Genomic DNA, 21,251 nt, shown 5'->3' with positions numbered 1-21,251 from the left:
CAAACGTAAGCTCTTGAGAAACTTTTAAATTTCGATAATTCAAAGAGCAATCTATAAAGCATCGATTTCTAGCAACTTTTAAAATAACTATTACGTAAATCCACGCTAAAGGTTGATTCGTTCGGTCAATTTCGTTCAACAATGTCAGCCGTACGATACGTCACTGGAAACGTACGTTGCAACCCACGTTTACGATATCGGAAGTTCGCAACACTTCTTGCACGCATTCGTTGCAGTTATTTCGTAAAAAATATTTTTTTTACACAGAGTAGCCTTCATGCAAAAAAGTACCACCGACAGTCTTAATTTAGTTTCATAATGTTGCATCAATAATATGGCAAACGGTTATTCTATTACGAGTACATACGAACATCGAATAGAAAAAAATATGTAAAAGTGTATGGTTTTTTCCATCGAGGTCTCGTCGTGCCGTCAACAAACGTAAAAGACCTTGCAGTTTCTTTTCCTTTATCGTAATGGATAAATGAAACGCTGGAAAACGATCGTTTTGGTTTTCGGAAAGCAAAAACTTTGACACGTATTGGGCGTACGATCAAACTATAGAATACGTGCTTGTTCGTTTTATATTTAGTCGATCAGTTTAGTATTTTAACTGTTAAGTTAAGTTCGCATAAATATTTCATTCAACTTATTTCCGGCTAATAAATACGTAGCCGAAAATTAGTCTGTTGAAATATTGCACATACCGAATTAAACTTTTATCGATACGTTAATACACATCGAGATTGAATTAGTATTAACGAATGTAAAATTTCGGTATTTAACGGTAATTGAAACATTGTTCGGAGCTGCGATTATGGAATGTAAATGATACAAAGTACGAGTCAACCGAATCGCATTCAATTCCAATCGTTGCAGTGCGACGGAGCGAACCAATGCGTTTTCAGAATTAAATGGCCGAATTAACTGGAAATTCGACGGTGAAACGGAATTATAAGCCATTTTATTCTTTGGGAGAAAAAATGAGAAGCAGAGTCGAGAAAATCTCGGTGTTTCTTTTTCAAGAGATGAGATTCACGACAAACTTTTGCGATAAATAGATTTTTCTTAGCTTTGCAAGTCATATTGATTAAATTTACCGAAAAGAATACACTTTGTTCAAAAAATTAATCTTGTGGGAAAAATTGTGGCAAATATTTTCTACGTACCACTTCAAAATTAACAACCATCCTCGAGATACATTTTTTAACGTCAAATTAAAGGAGAATCGGGCTGCGCCCATACGTTTCTGGATTTCTTGCTACAAAGCTAACGATAATCGGTATATGATACAAATTTCATTTAACTGAGATTCGTTTTTCGTCCGAAGCTACTAGCTAGGCAAGCAGAAGGACGGAACAATGTGAAAATAATTTTTCATTGCGCGGATGGATATACGCGCAAAGACTACGCGGAGAAGTATAAAATATAGTCTCTCTAATCCCTGCCACTAACATCCATTGTACCACTGTTTGGTATACAGGAAGATTAATGTGCTATAACAAGCAACCAGCTTATTAAAAAGGACCAGATAACCACGGTTTCGTAATTGACTGGCTAGATGGAATGATACATTATGAGAGATAACGAATGAAAGGAGGAAAAATATTCGCGTGGGGCGGTTTTTCGAAACTGCTATAAACTTGCCCGTTAATTAAAAATAAACAGGTGTCTGTATCTCGTGGATTAATGTTACCGTAGATGTGTAGACGATATGACTACGAGTATAATAGACGATATTTAAACCGATGATAGTTAAAACAAGCACGATTTTACCCACTGAAAACGGGAATGTATAAATGAAAGCAGACACGGTGCTGAAGCTGCGAATACAACGGAACGTAAATTGAATTTTGGAACGAGGGAAGATCAGATTCGAGGGAGGAAATTTAACGATACACGTGTCTCATAACTGCAGGATTATCTAGGTAAATTTTAGGTATTTTATCTTTCGGTTCATTTTCTCTGCGAGTAATTCAATTTAAAACACTTTTTTTATTTATAATTGTACCGTTCACCTTACATCAATTCTTTGCGTATCGATATTCAAAGAGTAGTTAATTGTTATTTATTTCATTTATTACTGTCCAACGAAGTTCGTATTACGCGTATCGGTGAAATATTTTGTATCGTAGGTGGAGCTATGAAACTTGCCCTATGAACTTTTATCAAATATTTACTTTGCCGTTCACTGAGATCAAAAATTTTCCCAACCCTTTTCCTATCCCTTTACCGTGCCGATTCAACCCTCGCCTAACATCAAAATAACACCACGGAACGGGAACGTAAAATCCCCGTAAAAAGGCCATCGCATCAAACTTTCTCTATAAAAAAAAAAAGAAAAAAAAAAAAAAGAAAAAGAAAAGAAAAAAACCCTCGATATTTCATCTTGCGTGGTCTGATCCTTCCTTCTCTTCTCTTTGCCAACCCTTTCAAACTCGCCTTCGACACCAGCATCTTAAAATGTTCTTTCCGCAATCTTATTTCAGGATACATACACCCGAAGAAAAGTGGACGCAGAAATAAGTAGATGCAAAATAAATAAAGCGATGGAAGGTAAGCCGGATGGGAAACGTGACGGAAACGTAAATCGTATTACGGGCCACATAATCGGACCGATAGGCACACAGCGAGGGTACCAGTTGCTTCGCAACCAGTTGCTCGTTCAAAGGGTGGCATCCCCTCGAAAAAGCACCACCCCCTCCCCCTTTCACCTCTCTACTTTCTAACTTCGCCTGGGTTTACGAACCTTTTGCCAACCTGGTTCGTAAAGCAGCGAGTACAACGTTGTCTAGACATCGCGGAACGAGCGCGTGGAACCTCGAACCGAAGTTTTATCCACGGTCTCACCCTCCGCAAAGAGATCCTCGTGGGGGCGAGATCGCCACGCCTCCCGCGTCTATATAAGCTACCGGTCCGACGTGGAAACCTCACTTGCACCTCGGCCACGGTCAGGAAAGGGTACGAATCCTTCTACGAGTACGAGTCAGCTATCCCGGTACACGTATCAATCGATCCTTGATTACTCTATCCGAGAGGAAGACATGAAGTTCAGCCTGTTCTTGTTGTTTTGCTTGTTTGCCGTCTTCGCTGACAAGACTCTCGGTAGCCCCTACATCGATGACGGTGAGTAACTCTTCCGCTTCCTCTTCCTCTTCGTTTCATTTTATTTCCTTCTTCGATTTAATTTTCTGGACTGCGTCTGAGTGTGACTCGCAAAGCAATTGGAAAAGTATGGCGAATGAATTGGAGGTACGCGAGGGATTGGATGCGAAGGTAAAGACGACGTGGATTTGAAGATGACGATCGGTGTGGTGACTGTGGGGAACGATCAAATTTCCGAAGGTCGAGGGTGAATCGAAGATGGAAAATTGAAACGAAGCCTGTTTGTCTTTAGATGGTAGAGATTTTGGGGAGCGACGCTATTCGCAAAATCTTGGTCAATTTAGAAATTTCCTAGTAAAGCGTAGATGTTTCCTGTTGGGCGTCGAAACTCATTGATTGTAGAAATTTAACTTGAAATTCAGTTTGTTTAAATTTCAATCGAACGATATTTACATGTTAAATTCTTTCGAGTTTTGACATTTCTAGTTTAGGTCGTTTTTAAGTGAACTTAGATAGCGTCGTAATAACGAGACGTAATTGGAGCTTCGCGTGGCTGATAAAATTGGAAGAAAATATACTATCGTTTATTTTTCGAGCCTCGTTCGACTTTCCATTCGTATTCGAAGCTTTTCGTAACGTAACCAGTTAAACTGGTTTAACCAGCGTGTTTCAAAGATATACCGATCGACATATCCTAATCGCATTAGTACGCTAATGATTATTTGTCGTGACGATCGCGAAGCGTTCAATTGCAACGATAATGATATTTAAATGTCAATTGCACTCTAAATCGTCGAGACTAAATAGTTAAATGGAATTCAGCATCGATTCAATTTTACGCCTGTTTTATCCATTTTTATTAACTATCTCCGCGAAGGATAGTATAAACGTAATTAAATTTTTCCTAGTTAATGAACATCTTTAACGCAAAAGAAAAGTGTTCTCAATGTAACAGTATGAATTTACATCTCAAATATCGAGATCAGAAAAGCAATTTTTCGTTGCTTCCTTGCCGAAATAATCTCTCAATTTTCGTTTTCTCCTACAAATCTTTTACGACATTTCGATAGAAATCTTGTATAATTTTTCGAAATTTCTTAAACTCCAAATCTTCTATACTAGATATAGTAAAAGAAAATCAACAAAGTTTAGTTTATCGCGATACGTTGTATTTAACTGGATAGAGCGATGTTACGTTGTGCAGAGTGCGACTAGTAGTATAAACCCGTATGAAATCAGACGTATGGTATTCGAATCTACTGCGCTGGCACGTTCGTTCAAGTAGCGATTACTTACACATTATGCTTTCTATGAAGAGTCGATATATTGTAACCAATGCTCGTCAATTTTGCTTTTCTTCTATGTATATTTATAGTATATATACAGTATAGTATATATACAGTATATATATATATATAGTTTCTTTCATTCTATGTATATTTAGATGTTTAAAAATTTAAAGCAGTGAAAAGATTACGGTCTGAAAAGTCGTTGACATAAAAATTTGTTTATTTCAATTTCGATGAATCTTGTTAAGCGTTTGGAGGAAAGCTGGTTAATATCTCGATACAAATAATACGTTTTCAAGGTAACATTATATTTATCGTGGTAACTAATTGTTAGCGAACGAAACAGTATCCGATGGATGCGCGTTACGCAACAATCGTTGATTGAAAAGAAAATGAAATCAACGTCGATCTGGCTAACCGCTTTAAGCGATACTTTAATTGAACGTGCGGATAATTAGATTCGATGGCTTCGCCCGGAAATCTTACGTAACACGCGTATAGTACGATACGAAATTTAACACGGAGTGTATTAGTCGGTCGATTTTAACGTGGAAGATTTTACGTGAATTTAAATGAACCTTGCGAAATACAATTTTCCGATATATTGGAAATTCCTGTGAAACGAATACATTTTTTTCATATTAACTTTACCTTCGTTTAAGTAAATGTACTGTGTAAATTACAAAATTTCCAGCTCGGTCAAATAAAATTTATTTAACAATAAACCATCCAATATCGAATAATTAATTTTATTATTACGATTTATTAAATTTAACTTATCGGACGTATCTGAAATGGAAATATTACTAAATAGATACAATAGTACAATAATTTAGTACGCGTATAATTTCTCTATCGAATAACTTTGCTACCAGAATAGGCATCGTAGCTCGCGTATTACGACTATCGATGGAAAAATCTAGCAAACACTGGATGCTCGGTTCGCTTCCGAATCGTTCCAGCAAACGACCATAATTTTCCATTGGAAAAACTTTGTAAAATTTCACGAAATCTCTTGACCAAAGAAAGAAGAAATTCCTCAATTTCGCGGTTGTTTCGTCGTTTTTACGTATCGCGAGAATACCGAGAAACATCGACAGCATCGTTGTGCGCGACCGAAAATAAAGACGAGAGGCAAAGGCGCAACGCGTTGGATTACCTTAATCCTGTTTTAAGGCTGTTGACGAGAATACAGACGACGAAGAAAATGAGGAAACGTGGGTAACCAATTTGCTATTGCGCGTTTACCACACGATCCGTTTCCGTTAGAATTCAGAGTTGCTCTTATTCCCGACGAATTAATGAATTCCCTTTGCTGGATCGACTTCTAATATCAGCCGCCTTGTTCGGATCGAAACTCGAGCGAACTGATTTTTCCATTCCATCAAAGGATTACTCTGGTAAATGGAACATTGGAATTGGAATTGGAACTTCAAAGTGGATTATTCGTTGAACCTAACCGAAGGAAGAGTAATTCAAATGATTACATTTGAGGAAAGTTGAATGGAAAATCGGTTGATCTTGTAGGTATCTGTTCCTTGTGGTATTACTTCCCCTTCTTTATTTTGTTTTAATGGTAATTTTATGGAAATTGGACAGGACTTAATGTGGGAATTTATGATAAGATTTCGTGGATAAATATTTAGTGTTTGAGAAAGAGACTGGAAGGGTAGGGTAGGGTTTTTTCGGGCGATTAACGACGTCGATGGAAGAGAGTAAGAACCGGGTTTGTGCAGAGTATAAAGTGTAAAATTTGTTTCAAAATATAATATTAGGATGGTGGTTAAAATGAATTATTTGGGAAATTTTCTTCTACGATGCTTCTACGTGCTTCTACGTGCTTCTACGATGAAAAATCAGAAAGATTTGCTCGCTTTAACGAACTCGAAGATGATACAGCAGATACGTATCAGATTGTTTAAATATTTGAAATAAATTGAAATCTTTGAAAATTTGAACTCCGACGAATGAAATCGAGATTGAATGGTCTAAATTATTTCTTAAAATAAAATTTCTCCAAATTTCTTCAAATTTCTTCAAATTACTAAATTGAATCTTCTACTAATTACAAATTTTCATTGGAAATTTTGACAAACGTTTTTTGACCACAGTTTTAATATGCTAATTTCAAACAATATGTTTACGAAGGATGACGATGATGTTTGACTTTCGGCGAGGAAAGTAGAAAATGAGATTCTATTAAGATCTTTGCGAACCTTGATACCTTCCCTGTGAAGGACAATGGTTTACGTGATCCGATTTGCAAAGTGTCTTCATAAAGTAACGCGTATCAAGTAATTTTCGTCGAAAATAATTTACTTTTTCTTCGAGACTTTTGCATTCTAAAAACTATTATAAATTCAACGTCTTTCATCGCGTGCAAGTAAATTTTTCGAATTTCCACTTGGCTGAAAATTCCTTTCAACTATTTACTATGATAAATTGCCAATTACAGTCTTTTATTTCTATTTTACATCTATACACTTATTTTACATATTTATCGTGCTGGTTGAAAAACAAACTACGAATATCCTCGCTAAACGTTTTCCTCGCTTCGAGTAATATCTTGAATGAAACTTTTGCTACGGTTTACGCGATGCTCTCGTTTTATCCGGAAACGTTCACCGGATCGTATCGAATGGGATTCACCAAAGAGGAATTGATTCTTTTCGATCACCGTCTTTAACCTACCGCCTTTCGCAAATTTGTCGCTGTCGCGCGAGGCGCATTAGCAAAATTGTCGATAATTTTTCTCTGCTTATTCTACTGAATTAACATCTTCAAGATTTCAAGATTTCAAGCATAGCATATTGTAAAATTGCGTACATTTAGAAACGAAAGAAATATTCTGTACGGTTAATTCGCTAGAATCATTATTTCATTGCATCCAATTAATGAATATAACGAAGGATATAATTATTGCTTTAAAGAAAGATAAACGTTCTTTCGTGTTTCGTTTAAGATAACAAGAAATTATGCTTGAACGATTGTTTCTAAGGACAACAACACTGTATACACAATATGAATGTAAGGATCCTGAAATCCTGGAACTTCTACCGTGAAATATCTGACTTCAATGATACATAAATATTTATGTATTAACAGTTTTCACAGATTAATATAAATAGTCACGATTGAAAGATATTTTAAGAAAAATTCGTCAAAAATTGCAAACCTGTTACAAATATTTTTTTCATCCTTTAGATCAATTAAATTAATTCCTCTCAGAATGTACGAATATTATTTGCACAATTTCTGACGCGTTTCTTCATTAATTGGCTGTAACTTTTCAAACAAATAAAACGAAGCTATTGTTCCGATTTCGCCAGGTGCACGTGTTACACCTGGTAATCCTCTTTGCATTGTCGTAAAATACGAGGCAATAATTCCGAGCTGGATGTCGTTATTCGCGAAACGAGTGTCGTCGAAAGAAGCGGACCAATTTGCATGAAATATAAGTAGAGAAGAACGTAGGCGACCACGCCAACTAAATATATATATCCGTTGAAAAGGTTTGCCGAGCAAATGCTCCTATTTTTATTTTTCCTCTTCTTCGCGATACAATTTACCCTTTTATGAACTCTGTTAATGGACGCCGCCGCCGCTGCCGCCGCCGTCGCCGCCGCGTTTGATCCATCTAGCTATACGATACTTTCTTTTTCCTTCCGTTAGGAAACCGATTTTTCCAAAGACCAGACCACTCAACGGTTCAGAAAGCAATCCTGGATTATTCAAAGTGTCCTCTTTCTTAGTAATTTTATGTAATTGTTGATGTATTCTTTTGTAAAGGTACTTATTTTACAATTCATGCAGTGTAGCTGTTGTAAAAGTTTGCACAGTGAAATGTTTCACCGACCGAAAGAATTCTTTCTTAGTGGAAAAGCGGTATGCATCGTATCTATTTAGAGAATTTTATAGGAAATTGCTCGATTTGCATCGATCGAGCGATTTCTCTATCAAAATTTAACTTGATCGCGGATTCCTTCGATCAAAGATTTCCTCCTTTATACCATTTTTCTTCTGTATCCTTCGATTTTTCTCCGACTAATGCGATTCGTCGTGATCTGTATTATCGGAAAAAGCTGCTGTTGTTACCGTTAGTGGGGAAAAAGTGAATATATTTTCGAATGAAAGTTTTCATTTTTACGATTTCTACTTCCTGTAATTATCTCTTGTTCGACTAACAGCGTAATTACGGTGTTAACGACTCTTTCAATGTGCGTTACAGAGGAAGATTCGCTGCAGGTTGCGGATTCGGATTATACAGACAACGCATTGGAGAATCTGATGAGAGCGGCTCAACAAAAGTGAGTATTTACTGTATCACTGTACCCAATTTTTATCCTTCCCCATCCTCTTGCAAATACCATTTCTAGAATTTTTATATTTTTATCAAATAGACTTGCATGTATTTCTTATAATCGTTAAATAGAAAATCAACCTTTGAGATCTTTAAGAACTCTAGTAATTTTTTTATTTTTCCAATTAACCTTCGCGCTGCGATATTCGAATTAAAACACCGTTGCACATGCTCATTCGCGTTAAGATTCGACTTTAATCTGCATATCATTAAAATATCTTTCATTCGCTGATTCGACGGCAAAATTGCAACAAGCTTAAAGATCAAACTCTTTAGCGGTAAAGCAGTTGGAGAAAATAATTAAACAAAATTTGGATCTTCTCTATCCACTATGAATTTCATTTGCAACGATTAATACATCTCTTATTCGAGAATTAACATTTTTTCTTCTGACATATTTTTTAAATACTCCTTTTAATTTCTATCCTGCTATCCACGCAATAGTTATATGGAAGAAATAATTTTTCCATTCGAGAGAAGCGATTCGAAGAATGGTTGATAGATTAATTAATTAACACTTTGACTGCCACGCCGAAATCACGTGTTTCGCTGAGGACGCCACGGGAGTATTTTTATTATTCAAAGCATATAATGGCAAAATAATAATAAATTGACGATGTAAGACAACATTCTTCCCCGATGGACCGTTTGTCTTATTGGTGGTCACGGGTGACCACCGTGGCGTCTTGGTAACAGTCGATAGCGACGTATTATAACGAGGCTTGGTTTATTTCAACCAACCGTTCTCGTTCGTTATTTTGTCGTAAGCAAAACGTGCAGAATGTATTGTTGAGACGTGTACAAGATATTAGTAAACGGTATTTCCTCATTGTATATATAATGCTATATATATAAAGCTATGTGCACACTTCTAACTTCAATTATACGATTATAAAGTAGCATTTACGATTATTTTCTAAGCTGTCTTTATAATAATATTCGTAGATTACCCCTCAAAGATATGGATGCAAACACAGTGCACCGTTAGATGCAAGATTTGTTCTCTCTTGTTTTTTTTTCTTTTTTTTTTTTTTAGATTTTCTAATAAAAATGTTTAATCGTTCAACGGGGCACTTTTTATTTCAAAGTATCTTCTACTTATCGGTTCTATTAAAAATGCCTTAGCTTTTCGTACAATGTTCATGTCAATTTTCATAGAATGTTTACAATTGTAAGAAGTTGAAACGCTCCGTTCACCAATAACCATCGTGGCGTGACAGGAGAAACCGTGGCCGGTCATATACGACCAAAGTGACAGTCAAAGTGTTAACGGATCATGCAGCTCGAAGGTTGGACAACAAAGTTGGAAAATATTTTTACACGCATCCTTCTCCCGTCGTTGTCTCGATGTCTCTGCAACGTATTATTCAGATACCCCTAATCTCGAGTAGACGTACCTCGTTGATCTACTTGTTTAGGCGAGCCTGCATAAGACGGGGTGGAAACTGTGATCATCGACCAAAAGACTGCTGCTACAGTTCCAGTTGCAGATGCAATTTGTGGGGCTCAAACTGTCAGTGTCAACGAATGGGTCTGTTTCAGAAATGGGGCTAAACGGCTCGTCCGTTTTCCCTTTTCTTTCGGCGAGAACGTTTCTCCTTTTAGCACGCGACGCGATTATCCGCACCACTCGTACAATTCCATTTCAAGATTTCGTTTCGTCTCTCCATATTTTTCCTCTTTCATACTATTATCCTTTTCACCATCTGCGAATGCTTTGCAGTTTCAAGCGTTTTTCTTATACAAATTTTTTACCGTTGTCCGCTGTTCACGGTCTAAAAGTTCTACGTGTTATCGATTAGATTCCGATAGAATTTCATTTGCGGCGTACGATGGAAGAAAAACAGTCATTGAGAAAGACCTATCGATAAAATAGAGCGAGCTTGCGAATGTGTGCATCGCGGAGAGGCTGAGTTTTTATGGTATTTTTCCCTGTTGCTTCTTTTGCCCCGTTTTTTTCAATTATCGTGGAAAATACTCGACGAAGTCTATGTATCTCTTTGCTTGGTATCTTTCTTTGCTTATATTTTCTGCGCACATCTCGTATCTACCTCTCTCGTGTATTGTACTCGAACGATAAACTTCATCCACAGCCAGTTCTCCATTTTCTTACATTTCTTTTTATTACATATTTATATATTTTCCCATTACATTCTTTAAATGAAATTATTACGTTTTGCGTCCTTTCGTTTCTTTATTCTTATTATTAATTAAGATGGACTTCGTGGCCTTGCGCAATCTCAAACCCCATCGAGACGTAGCGGGAAGTAAGGAAATAAAGTTTGACTGATCATTTTACTACATTCCTATAGGTGGTTTTTTAGTTTCTCTAAGAGGCGAATGGAACTATCGAGTAGCATGTAAAAAAGGAATACGAAGCGGTTCGTACGTTAAGGAAACCGATTCTTCCGCTTGAACGACGATAATAAGTTTTTGAACGAACGACGCAACAATAATTGTAAGTCTGTATCTAGCGCAAGGAGATGTACGTTTTAAGTTAAAACTCGCCTACATTCTGTCAGCCTTCGATTACTTCATGCTCCATAATTATTTTCGATGAAAACTCAATTAAACGGTATTAACTTAAAACGGTACAAAATGGAAAAAAATTAGCGAACAGGCGTTTTGCTTTGTGATAGATTTCTGCATTGCCAATATACTTGCTATGAATCCCTTGAAACTTTCTGTTCCTCGTAAGACACTTATCGCGTAATCGAGAATCGTGCCTGTTATCCTCATGAAATAATTATCACCGAGAACAGAAAAAAGAAAGAGATTGTATAAAACTGGCATACAGAGAGGATGAACGACTAATATAGCGAATAAAACATTTCATCAGGCTCGATTCTCCGATGTTTCAGGCCGTCGTCTTGTTCGATCGGTGATAGATGATCAAAAATTGAACGATTCGATGAATTTTCAACGAAATAGAACAATTCTATAGGTCTTCTACTGTCTTCTGATTGGTGTTTCCTCTAGTCACTTTTAACAATCAGACGTCGGTGTCCTATGGATTTATCGCTGACGAGGATGATCACGGCCGATTCGTAGAATAATCGATCGAAGCTATTTAATAAAATTGATTTCTCAGATGTAGAGAGAGAGAGAGAGAGAGAGAGAGAGAGAGAGAGAGAGAGAGAAAGAAAGAGAGAGAGAGAGAGAAAGAGAGTGAGAGAGATAAAGAGAGAAACTCGCGTTCTCATGACACGAGATCGATCATCTCTCTTATTCAAATTTTAAACGCACGTGTATGCATTACTAATTATTAATGGAAAATACAATAATGGATGTTATCGTATCGTATCGGAAGGTGGATGTACATGTACCGATATATTATATGGAAATATAATATATATTATATATGTAACGACAAAGTAATTTTCTCTCCTGAAATCCTGCTTATGTTAATCATAGTTTGTATAACTACCAGCCAAGCATTTCGCTTTGGATTTCATTTTGGAATTTTCGAATCACTTTTCAATCGTATCCGCGTTCTATCGGCTGCTAATTTTATCATTGATACGAATAATAATATTAAAAAAGTTTCGTAGGATAGCGGAATTCTAAATTAACTTTTGTTTTTTAAATTCTTGGTTTTTATGAAATACGTAGTGAATGCAAACTTCTGACCGATGGTGGTGTACGTAGAGCTTTATACTTTTTGTATTTGTTCATATTTCATTTTATTAATAAACTTACCATGAAAAACGTGTTACGCCTCCCTTTGAAGAAGATCACGAGGAAAGTTTTACGTTCGAGAGACACGAACTTGAAACGACATGGAAGACCAAAGCTTGTTAAATCCTCTCACGTATCAAGGTCGTCTGATAAAAAATAACTTCGTACAGACGATGAAACACACCTCTACATTAGAATCTCTACTTGAAACTTTGAGAAGCGTAATCCCCTTATGCGCGTAACTTCCCTCTCTTTGCCTGACGTCTGCATCCATAAACCGTGTTCTAGAAACGTACGTTTCAACTTGCTAAAATTCCAACAAATAGTCTGCGAACCTATCAAACGAAATAAAGAAAGCAGAGAAACCATAACACAAAGGGATAATAGCAGCAATTAAAAGTCCGTTTTTAAGAAGCAGGAACGAAAATATCCAAAAGAAGAGACAGAAAAACTACGATAACTGAAAATTTCCGAAACGAGCAAACGATCGAAAGCCAATGGTTTAGTAGTCTTCGACTACGAAAACTTTGACATTCCAAAAAGAAACAAATACACGAAAGAATACTGCGAAAAAGTGGCAATAAATTTCCTATTAGCCAAACATCGTGTCTAGTAGAGAAAGGCTTGATACAAGGGAACGAAGCAATTCGTAAGGCACGAGCGTCGGCGTGAAGCGACAAGACGAGCTGTCCAGCCAGCTGGTCACGAGTTAAAACTCGGCCAGAACACGAAACGAAGCGAACGAGACGTTGTCTGTTGAAATCTGCCACGACCTCCCAGAACGATGCAACGACGAGTACAGTACCGGATCGAATGGGTCGACCAACTGGATCGTCACGTACGTTTCGCTTATATCTTGCTGTGCTTGTCAGATATCGCGATCCACGCGAGGATCCGCGTCCTCGAAACACGAGGAAGTCGAGGATCGAACGGAGACGAATCGCGGATCGGTCAGACCTTTGTTATCTCTCTTACGCTGTTTCTTGGCACACGAGCAGTAGGAGAAGGTCAAACGAGTTAACCTCGAGGAACCACGACGACCTACGGGCCACCCGTCGACTCCGTATAGTAAATAATCTTTACATCATGGTAATGGAAGAGACACGGCGGATGTTGGGGATTTTTCGGCATGACGAAAGAAGTTTCGTTAGGTAGGTGTTTGACAGTTTTACGGGACAGTTTTACGGGACAGTTTTACGGGGTGTCGATCTTCGTTTATGGGATGGCAGAGAAAATTTGGCAACAGGGATTTCGTGCAATTTCTTTTCGGAATTTATGAGCTATCTTATTGAGGGAGCTTTAAACGCTACTTGTTCGGTGTATCGTTATGGTTTCGGTGTATTGTTCGATAGCGAGTGTATTTCATTCTGTCGCATTGGAATTGACACCTCGTTCGAACAGACGGATCTCGTGTAATTGGTTTTTGGCAATTTAAACGATCAATTTAAGGGCGCTTTATTGGAGGAATTCCTCGCTCGATATGCATCTTGTTTGTTGTCGATAGTTTTCCTTAAACTCTGACGTTGATGCAAGGAATGTTCATTAATTCAGGCGATAAGAATACCTGATCAATTTGAGACGATACTTAGAAATGGTAAATTAATAGATCAGCTGGAAATTTGTGTCACCAGCTACGCGACGTAGTTGATAGATCCTCTTGACGGGTCGTGTCATACTTTTCGTCACGCACGTGTCAACGTTTTATTGGACTTGGGTCAATTGGTTTTCCAGGTCGTGTCGCCCCGTGTAATTGCACTGGCTAATGTAATCTAGTTAAGGAAAAATAGAGCGCTCCCCAGGATGATGAAATCATAACAACCTCTTAATCTATATCTCACGTGTATTATAGCGAAATTCTGCGGCTTATTTAGAACGAGTAAACATAGCAGCAGCAGTATTTCAAGATTACATGGAACGGAGTCATCTAAGTATTTATTACACGCTGTCATGTGTCGTTCGTTTCAGTAATGGTATCGTTGGATGCATGGTGTCCTATGCTATTTCCCATGGTAAATTGTTTCATGGATATCCGAAAATAGCTTGTTGATTCGACTATGCTATAATAGAGCGATTAAAATTTTACAGAATATACGTAGAACGAAGCCTAATGATTTTTTAATATACTTTAACGATTATAATTAAAAAGAGAATCGTTGCCTATTGTTAGGCGTTAACTTTCTCCATGGAATAATTATTAAGTTACTTTTCATCTAATAATTAATACAATTTCTTAGGTATATATATATACGTTAGTTTCCGTGAAATAATTGTTTCTGCTGTTAGGAGACTGTTAGGAGAAGCGAACTATTAGGTTGTCCGAAAAGTGTCTTTCTTTTACAAACCCGTCTTTTACAAGGATGCATCTTTATACAAACGTGAAATCTAATCCGTCGAACGTCGTGATCTTTATTTTGATAGAACAAAATGGATCGTACGTAATTCGATGAAATAATATAAAACGAAAGAAACTTTTCGGACGACGTAATTGATGTTTTCAAACAATTCTTGCGGATTAGAAAATATTCTGCAGTGAAAGCGAGGGAATCGAGGCCGGAATCTCTATCACGGAGTTCGATGACACGGACACAAGAAGGAACCACGATCTCTGGATCACGTTTTGCACGAGGTTCGAGTTCAACGAACCACGGTTCGATTTTCTACGACTCCTATCGTTTTCGATGTTCATTCTCGAGATAGCGAAACGTTAGAGGGAGAACCGCTGCGAGAGAAGATAAGATTCGCAAGAGGACGAAGTAACATATACGTAGTTGCCTAACAGTTTGCTTCATATCGGAATATTTCACAATTGTTCTAAGAAAGAGTAGAGAAGCCATGGAATTTCAAAGAATTCGGATGCTGCCGAATAATTGTAATAACATAGCAATCACGAAACTACAACGAATCTCGAATTTTACGCTTTCCATTCAAATATACTACGGAAAATTTGAAACAAGTAAAGTTTCATACAAACAGCTATGCCACTTTGTTTAAATAACGATAAGAGAATCTAAATACTATGTGTCAATCGCGAGGACATAAATTCTCATTTTCTCTTCGTATCTCTACATCGCAAATACCACTAGCTGGAACTAACGAGAAATAATAGCCGACTATGCCATCGAAACGCATATTTACTGATCAATACGTGACATCCGGCCGATGTTGAACTCGTAAAACTGGCGAAACTCTGTCGAAGCACGTTATAACTGTTAATAAACGCGTGCATGGTTAATCATTTGAAGGAAGAGCTGTTTCCATATAGAAGATCGATGTACAACTAGTTCGATAATCAAGCTTCTCGTCGAAATTCCCTCCGCTTTGTAACAAGCGGCTTAATTATATTCCTTTGTTCCTGCCGATATTTCGTTTTAATCGCGCTGATAATTCTCGACGTTCAAGTTACAAGTTCGTTGACCCGATCAAAGCGAAATCATAGTCATTCGTTCCTTCGATCGAACTGGTAACGCTGTGTTATGCAGAAAGAAACCTCCAAATTCCGGATCTTTAATTTCCTTGAAATTTACTGCGACGTTATTGCACGCGTGCCTCAATTTCAGTCGTGAAAATGTAACTAGATGAGATGATAGGTGGATCGTGTACACCGGAAAACGGAAAGGTTGTACGCAGTTTTAGCGTAATTTCGAGAAGCACGCTTTCGTGGGAAGTGCGTGCGTATTCTCGTTCTCCAGTGAAATAACAGCAACTTCTTAATGAAGCAAAGTTGCTTTTATTAAACCTACCAACTAGCCGCTTGATAGGAGGATCCAGGGTTGTTAAGAAAAGTACAGCGTATTTTTATTTTCTCGTAGTGCTCTGCGAGTACAATAAATCTGGAGTGAAAATATCTAAATTAAAATAGCAATGATTTTGTTCATAATGGAGAAAGATGTGATTACCTTGTACTTTTATCGCGTAATTATCTGCGTTTCGCAAGTTGAGCGAGAAAACAGGATAAATAGGAGCGAGCCAGGAAGTAATATCACGGAACATGAAAATCCAACGCGAGGGATAATAGAGGGAGGCTGTAGAAAGCTCGTGTAGAAAAGTAACTGAAAAGCAAGACTCTAAGCTATGATTCGATATTAAAAACAACCCTTAAGTCAATAGGCGCAACCTCCTAAGCAAACAATTCGTTAAATCTTATTCGTTACACCTGTTTTTACTAGAACAGATAGAATGCCGGTGATGGAGATGCTGACGTAAAGAGAATTCGACCTTTTGCCTCTTTTGTGTTTGCAAAAGATTCTCAAACTCCTTTCTTTCGTACGAAACATCCTAACGTGTCCTACATTTAGTATCGTTAACCCACCGCATCCGCAGAGAAGATATCTCGTGAACTAATTTTTACCTGAATCTATGAGCGATATATTTGCCACTTTAATCAAAGAATACATGAAATATTTCGTCCAAAGTATAAGATAAACTCTGATACATTGCGTTAAGGTTCTATCTCGTAATGGAGAGAGAGAGAGAGAGAGAGAGAGAGAGAGAGAGAGAGGAAATGCGTGGATGAATGTACAATAGAAAATATATTTAAGCAACTTTAAGTATAATATGTATGCTAATCCAGATTCGCGTTACTTTACGAAAGAGTTTCGAAGCCATAGGTCTATGGGTATTTATACAATTACTAATAATTATTAAAATAATTAATACTAAAATACTAATAATTAATACTAAATAATTAATTAAAAAGTAGCTTGTCTGTACCCCACTGCATCATTTGTGCGAGGCATATAAGGTTCCTAGAAAAGGCTATGAGGCTGAGAGGCCCTTCAAATTGATTTAGTGCCAAATAATACTCAATGGCTTCGAGGACCAAGAAAACTAAACATCAGACAAAATGTAGAGTTTTCCTTGAAGCGGGACCTACTTCAACACATTGCAAGATATTTCTACCATTAGGAAAGGGCAGAAGGATTAATCACGAAAATACGTTTCTCATACGAAGCTTATAAACGTTGGAATTTCACGTCCCCTTTCTTTTTTTTTTTTTTTTTTTTTTTTTTGAGACTCGAAATATCCCCTTCCCTTAAAATATAATCTCGCGTAAGCTGCAATGCATCAAAAGATATTTCCTGCGCACACGCAAAAGGATCAATCGAACGCAAAATACACATTAAACGGACGCGCCGTAAATAATCGAGAACCGTATGCATAACAACGCCAGTTTCCTTTGCATAATCGTACGCTCGTTTTACGATCACGTTTGATATCCGTGACGGATTCCACGGGATTCATCTTCCGCGAATCCGTTCGACCTTTATCGGCCGATCGATCGACTCTGCCGCCTCTTGAACACGTGCTGCAGAACCGTACGGCACCGGTGCGATGGTTAACGGTGATTCGCTTTCGAACGAGCGCGGCGTGCTCGTAAAAGTCGCGACCTTCGATAAATCAACCTTGAACGCAGGGATGCGGACAGAGCTTCCACGCTTGCCCGAGGCTCACGCTCGTCCTCGCGACACCCCTGAACGAACCATCCAGCCCTCTGCGTGCTATTGCGTAAGATTACTATGTGAGAGCGTGCAGAGCAACCTTGAAGAGCCTCCGCTACTAGTTGCCTCGACAACGATCCATCGAGACTCTACCAGAGGAGTAACAGCGTTCTATGTTCTGTGTTCGTCGCGTCTTTCAATGTGAAACGTGAAGTTCGGGCCGGACGACGAAATTGATGGCGAACTGATATGTGGATCGAGGTGGCTGGACATTTGCCAGATACTCTTCTCCGAGGATTTTGAAGCGGATGGTACACGGAGACACGTAGCATATGCGCTCTTCTTTGTATCGAGAATTTCGATCTTCATCATCAAAGTTAAGGGTTTTTGTAGAATGTAAGGATCAAGAGGACAAAATTAAAGTTATTAATACTTGCGCAATAAATCGTTTTAATAATAGTGGTGGATTTGTAAGTTGAAAGTTGCAGGTTGTAGAGACAGAGATAGATTATGGATTTTCTCTGTACGTATAATTCATTAGCGGCTTGAATTGCTTAATGCACCGGATGGACGTATGTGAATTATTAATAGCGTGAAACATTTCAAATTTATATTGTATTACATTTATGTATAAATAAACGAATATTTTCTTCGATTGATAACAAATTATAGTCGTCGGTATCCATCGTCCGTTGACGATACGCAAGTCACGGAACGTGTTAATTATAAAATGAACTAGAAAAAGTGCTAATTACAGTTATTATGTGGTACGAACTTGTTAATTTCTAATTCAAGCGCTGCTGTTCTTCGAATTAAATAAAGTAACAACACGTTAGATATAATTGATACTATTATTTTTTATTCGATTGGGAAGGTATAATCGACTTACTTAATAAGTCATGATCATAGTAGAGATAGCATAAGAAGATCATTGTGGTAGCAAACAATTATCGCGATGAGCTTTTGTGCGAAACTTTCTACGCTGATTAGAAATAGGAATAAGGAGATCGACCAACAAGTCGGAAGTTTCTCTGTTCTAGTAGTTAACAAGAACACGAATGTTGTACATTCTTCTATATAGTAAATGTGAAATGTACGCGAGAGAAGATGCGAGAGATGCATTGTCGAAACTTCCATTGTCTCATGGACGAAGGAAAGTTAAATTGGATCCTGAACAAGTAAAGAAACAGTTCAGTTAGAACGGATCAGTTTGGACATTAATGATATTAACATATTTTGTTTCGAATCCATTACTAACGTTACGTTATTACGAATGAGATGAATGAAATGATATTCCAAGAATTTATAACGAAACAAATGCTTATTTCTTATTCTGCCGTAATGGCCAGATATCGCTTATCGTGTGATACGTAGTACTATTTAACGAGTTTCTTCTTTAAGAATTTTTATGATTTCCAAGTTATTAATGGATTTGAAACTAAGTATGTAGGTAACAGGTATGTACCTACATGTAGATATTAATTAGATCTTGGAATTGTGGAATATTCGTAATTGATATAATTTTAAAAAGGAATAGTCACGATATTAATTTTAGACGATAATGATACATTAAACCTCTATCATTTAAAAAAACAGCTAATATCCTAAAAGTATCGAATAACTATATATATATATAAATATATATATATATATAGTTATTTACTAAGCTTAGTTATTTACTTAGTTATTCACTAAGCAAAGACATTACTATATTAAACGGGCAGTGTTCCTTCCACTGCCAATATTTGATTCGTTCATCTAAATTGTTTAGAAATATAATCCGTTTGTTACATCGATCAACGTATTGAAAGTATCGCTAATAGCATAATATTAATCAATCGACCCACAATTAGAAAGAATATGAAAGGATAGGAAAAGCACTAAATCATTTATTTCGTTATATAAAACTGACTAAAATTGTTACCAATAAGAATATTAATTTTCATTTTTCGAAGAGGAAGATTCGAGAACTTTTGGTGCGAAATGTTTCGCCTCAACGCATAAGACGGAAGGTTTTAAACGATCAGCGATGGACATCGGAATTTTCATGAATCGCATCCGCAATTCATCGGACGCGAAATAACGAGTTTCGCGTAATGTTTCCCTCGCAGGTCTGCAAGTTTATTATCCTGAAACATCGTTGTTGCCAAGGAAACCATAATTTGAAAGCGAGGACGAGACTACGTTTCACCAAGTCTTCGACATGCCAATGAATGGACGTTATTATTAATTAATTTGTTGCGAGCGTACGAAGAATAATCCGTGCAAAGGTATGACGTAGCATACCTTGTTCATGAGAAAATATTAATTACTTTACCCGCGATGAAACACGTACTTCGCGTTACTATTACATATTTAGTATCGTGTATTACAATAGCGTACGAATGTTGCCGAGATTAATTAATTTTTGGTAAATCATAATTAAAATTGCTCTGTATTGGAAAGCGTTATAAAGAACGCTGCATAATTTTGTTAAATATTTTGCAAATATTTGTGTAATATACGATATAAATATATTCAATTGACAGATTATCTTGAATATAGTATAACATGAAGGGATCAATGAAAACTAGAAGATTAACAAGTTCTTATATCGTTGGAACTGGTCAATGAGAATTAAAGGATTATAAAGTTTCTACGTTAGTGGTTACTTTATTGCACGAAGGATCGCGTAGTTAGCACATTATATGATAATATTAATTACGCTTAAAGTCGAACGGAAATACCTGGAGGTGCACATACAGGGTGAGAAAGAGGATCAAGATTATAGTTGACGCATTAAATCAGATACGTTTAAGGCGATGCCCGACTAATGGCCCTGGTATTTAATAACGATGCCACCACGTATTTTGCTCACGTTGACTTCTTATAACAGTTCGCATGACATACGCATGCGAGTGCGTTTCCTTTTTATTGTGTGTAAAACATATGGGATATTGTTACACTTCCGCAATTATATAGTCCTACGTCATAACATCTTGATATTTGTCAGTGTTCGTGCAAGAATGTAAGAATCTTTGACACAACCAGTTCTTTGTCAATTTACGATACCAAAATCGTATCATGTATGTATATGTATACCTTAACAATTTGTACTATTTTCTTTGTTCTGGAAACAAAAAAGCAACAAGTATACATTTTTTATCAACTTGATCATTTCATTCTGTACTAATTGCAACTTTAACCAATTTTTCTTCCTTAATTTCTTTATCTTAAAGTAGTCAGCTGTTTCAATAATAGTCGATGCGATATAAAAGTACTGTATCTTGTTTCTGCTTTATAAAATGTTACGAATATATAAGTTATGCATATAAATTAAACATACGATGAAATAAATAAGTTTTTTCAAATGACAATCGTGAATTCCTAAAGCAATAAATT

The 21,251-nt window shown here is 37.0% G+C and overlaps 1 protein-coding gene across 2 annotated transcripts; it reads left to right on the top strand.

The window, feature by feature from the left end:
• Positions 1–2,922: 2,922 nt before the first annotated feature.
• Positions 2,923–10,821, top strand: LOC138180887 (U8-agatoxin-Ao1a). Of its 2 annotated transcripts, none has more exons than XM_069115194.1 (3): positions 2,923–3,126; positions 8,623–8,701; positions 10,173–10,821. In XM_069115194.1, the coding sequence occupies exons 1-3, from the start codon at positions 3,045–3,047 to the stop codon at positions 10,306–10,308; spliced, it is 297 nt and encodes a 98-aa protein (XP_068971295.1). In that variant the 5' UTR covers positions 2,923–3,044; the 3' UTR covers positions 10,309–10,821. The 2 variants fall into 2 exon arrangements, with proteins under 2 accessions (XP_068971295.1, XP_068971294.1); XM_069115193.1 differs by having other exon boundaries at positions 10,146–10,821.
• The last annotated feature ends 10,430 nt before the right edge of the window (positions 10,822–21,251 follow it).

The sequence above is a fragment of the Bombus flavifrons genome, chromosome 6 (genome assembly GCF_040668555.2).
Source record: "Bombus flavifrons isolate JBK064 chromosome 6, iyBomFlav1_principal, whole genome shotgun sequence".
Lineage (NCBI taxonomy): Eukaryota > Metazoa > Arthropoda > Insecta > Hymenoptera > Apidae > Bombus > Bombus flavifrons.
Note: the sequence above shows the minus strand (reverse complement) of the source record. Positions and strands in the feature narration are given on the sequence as shown.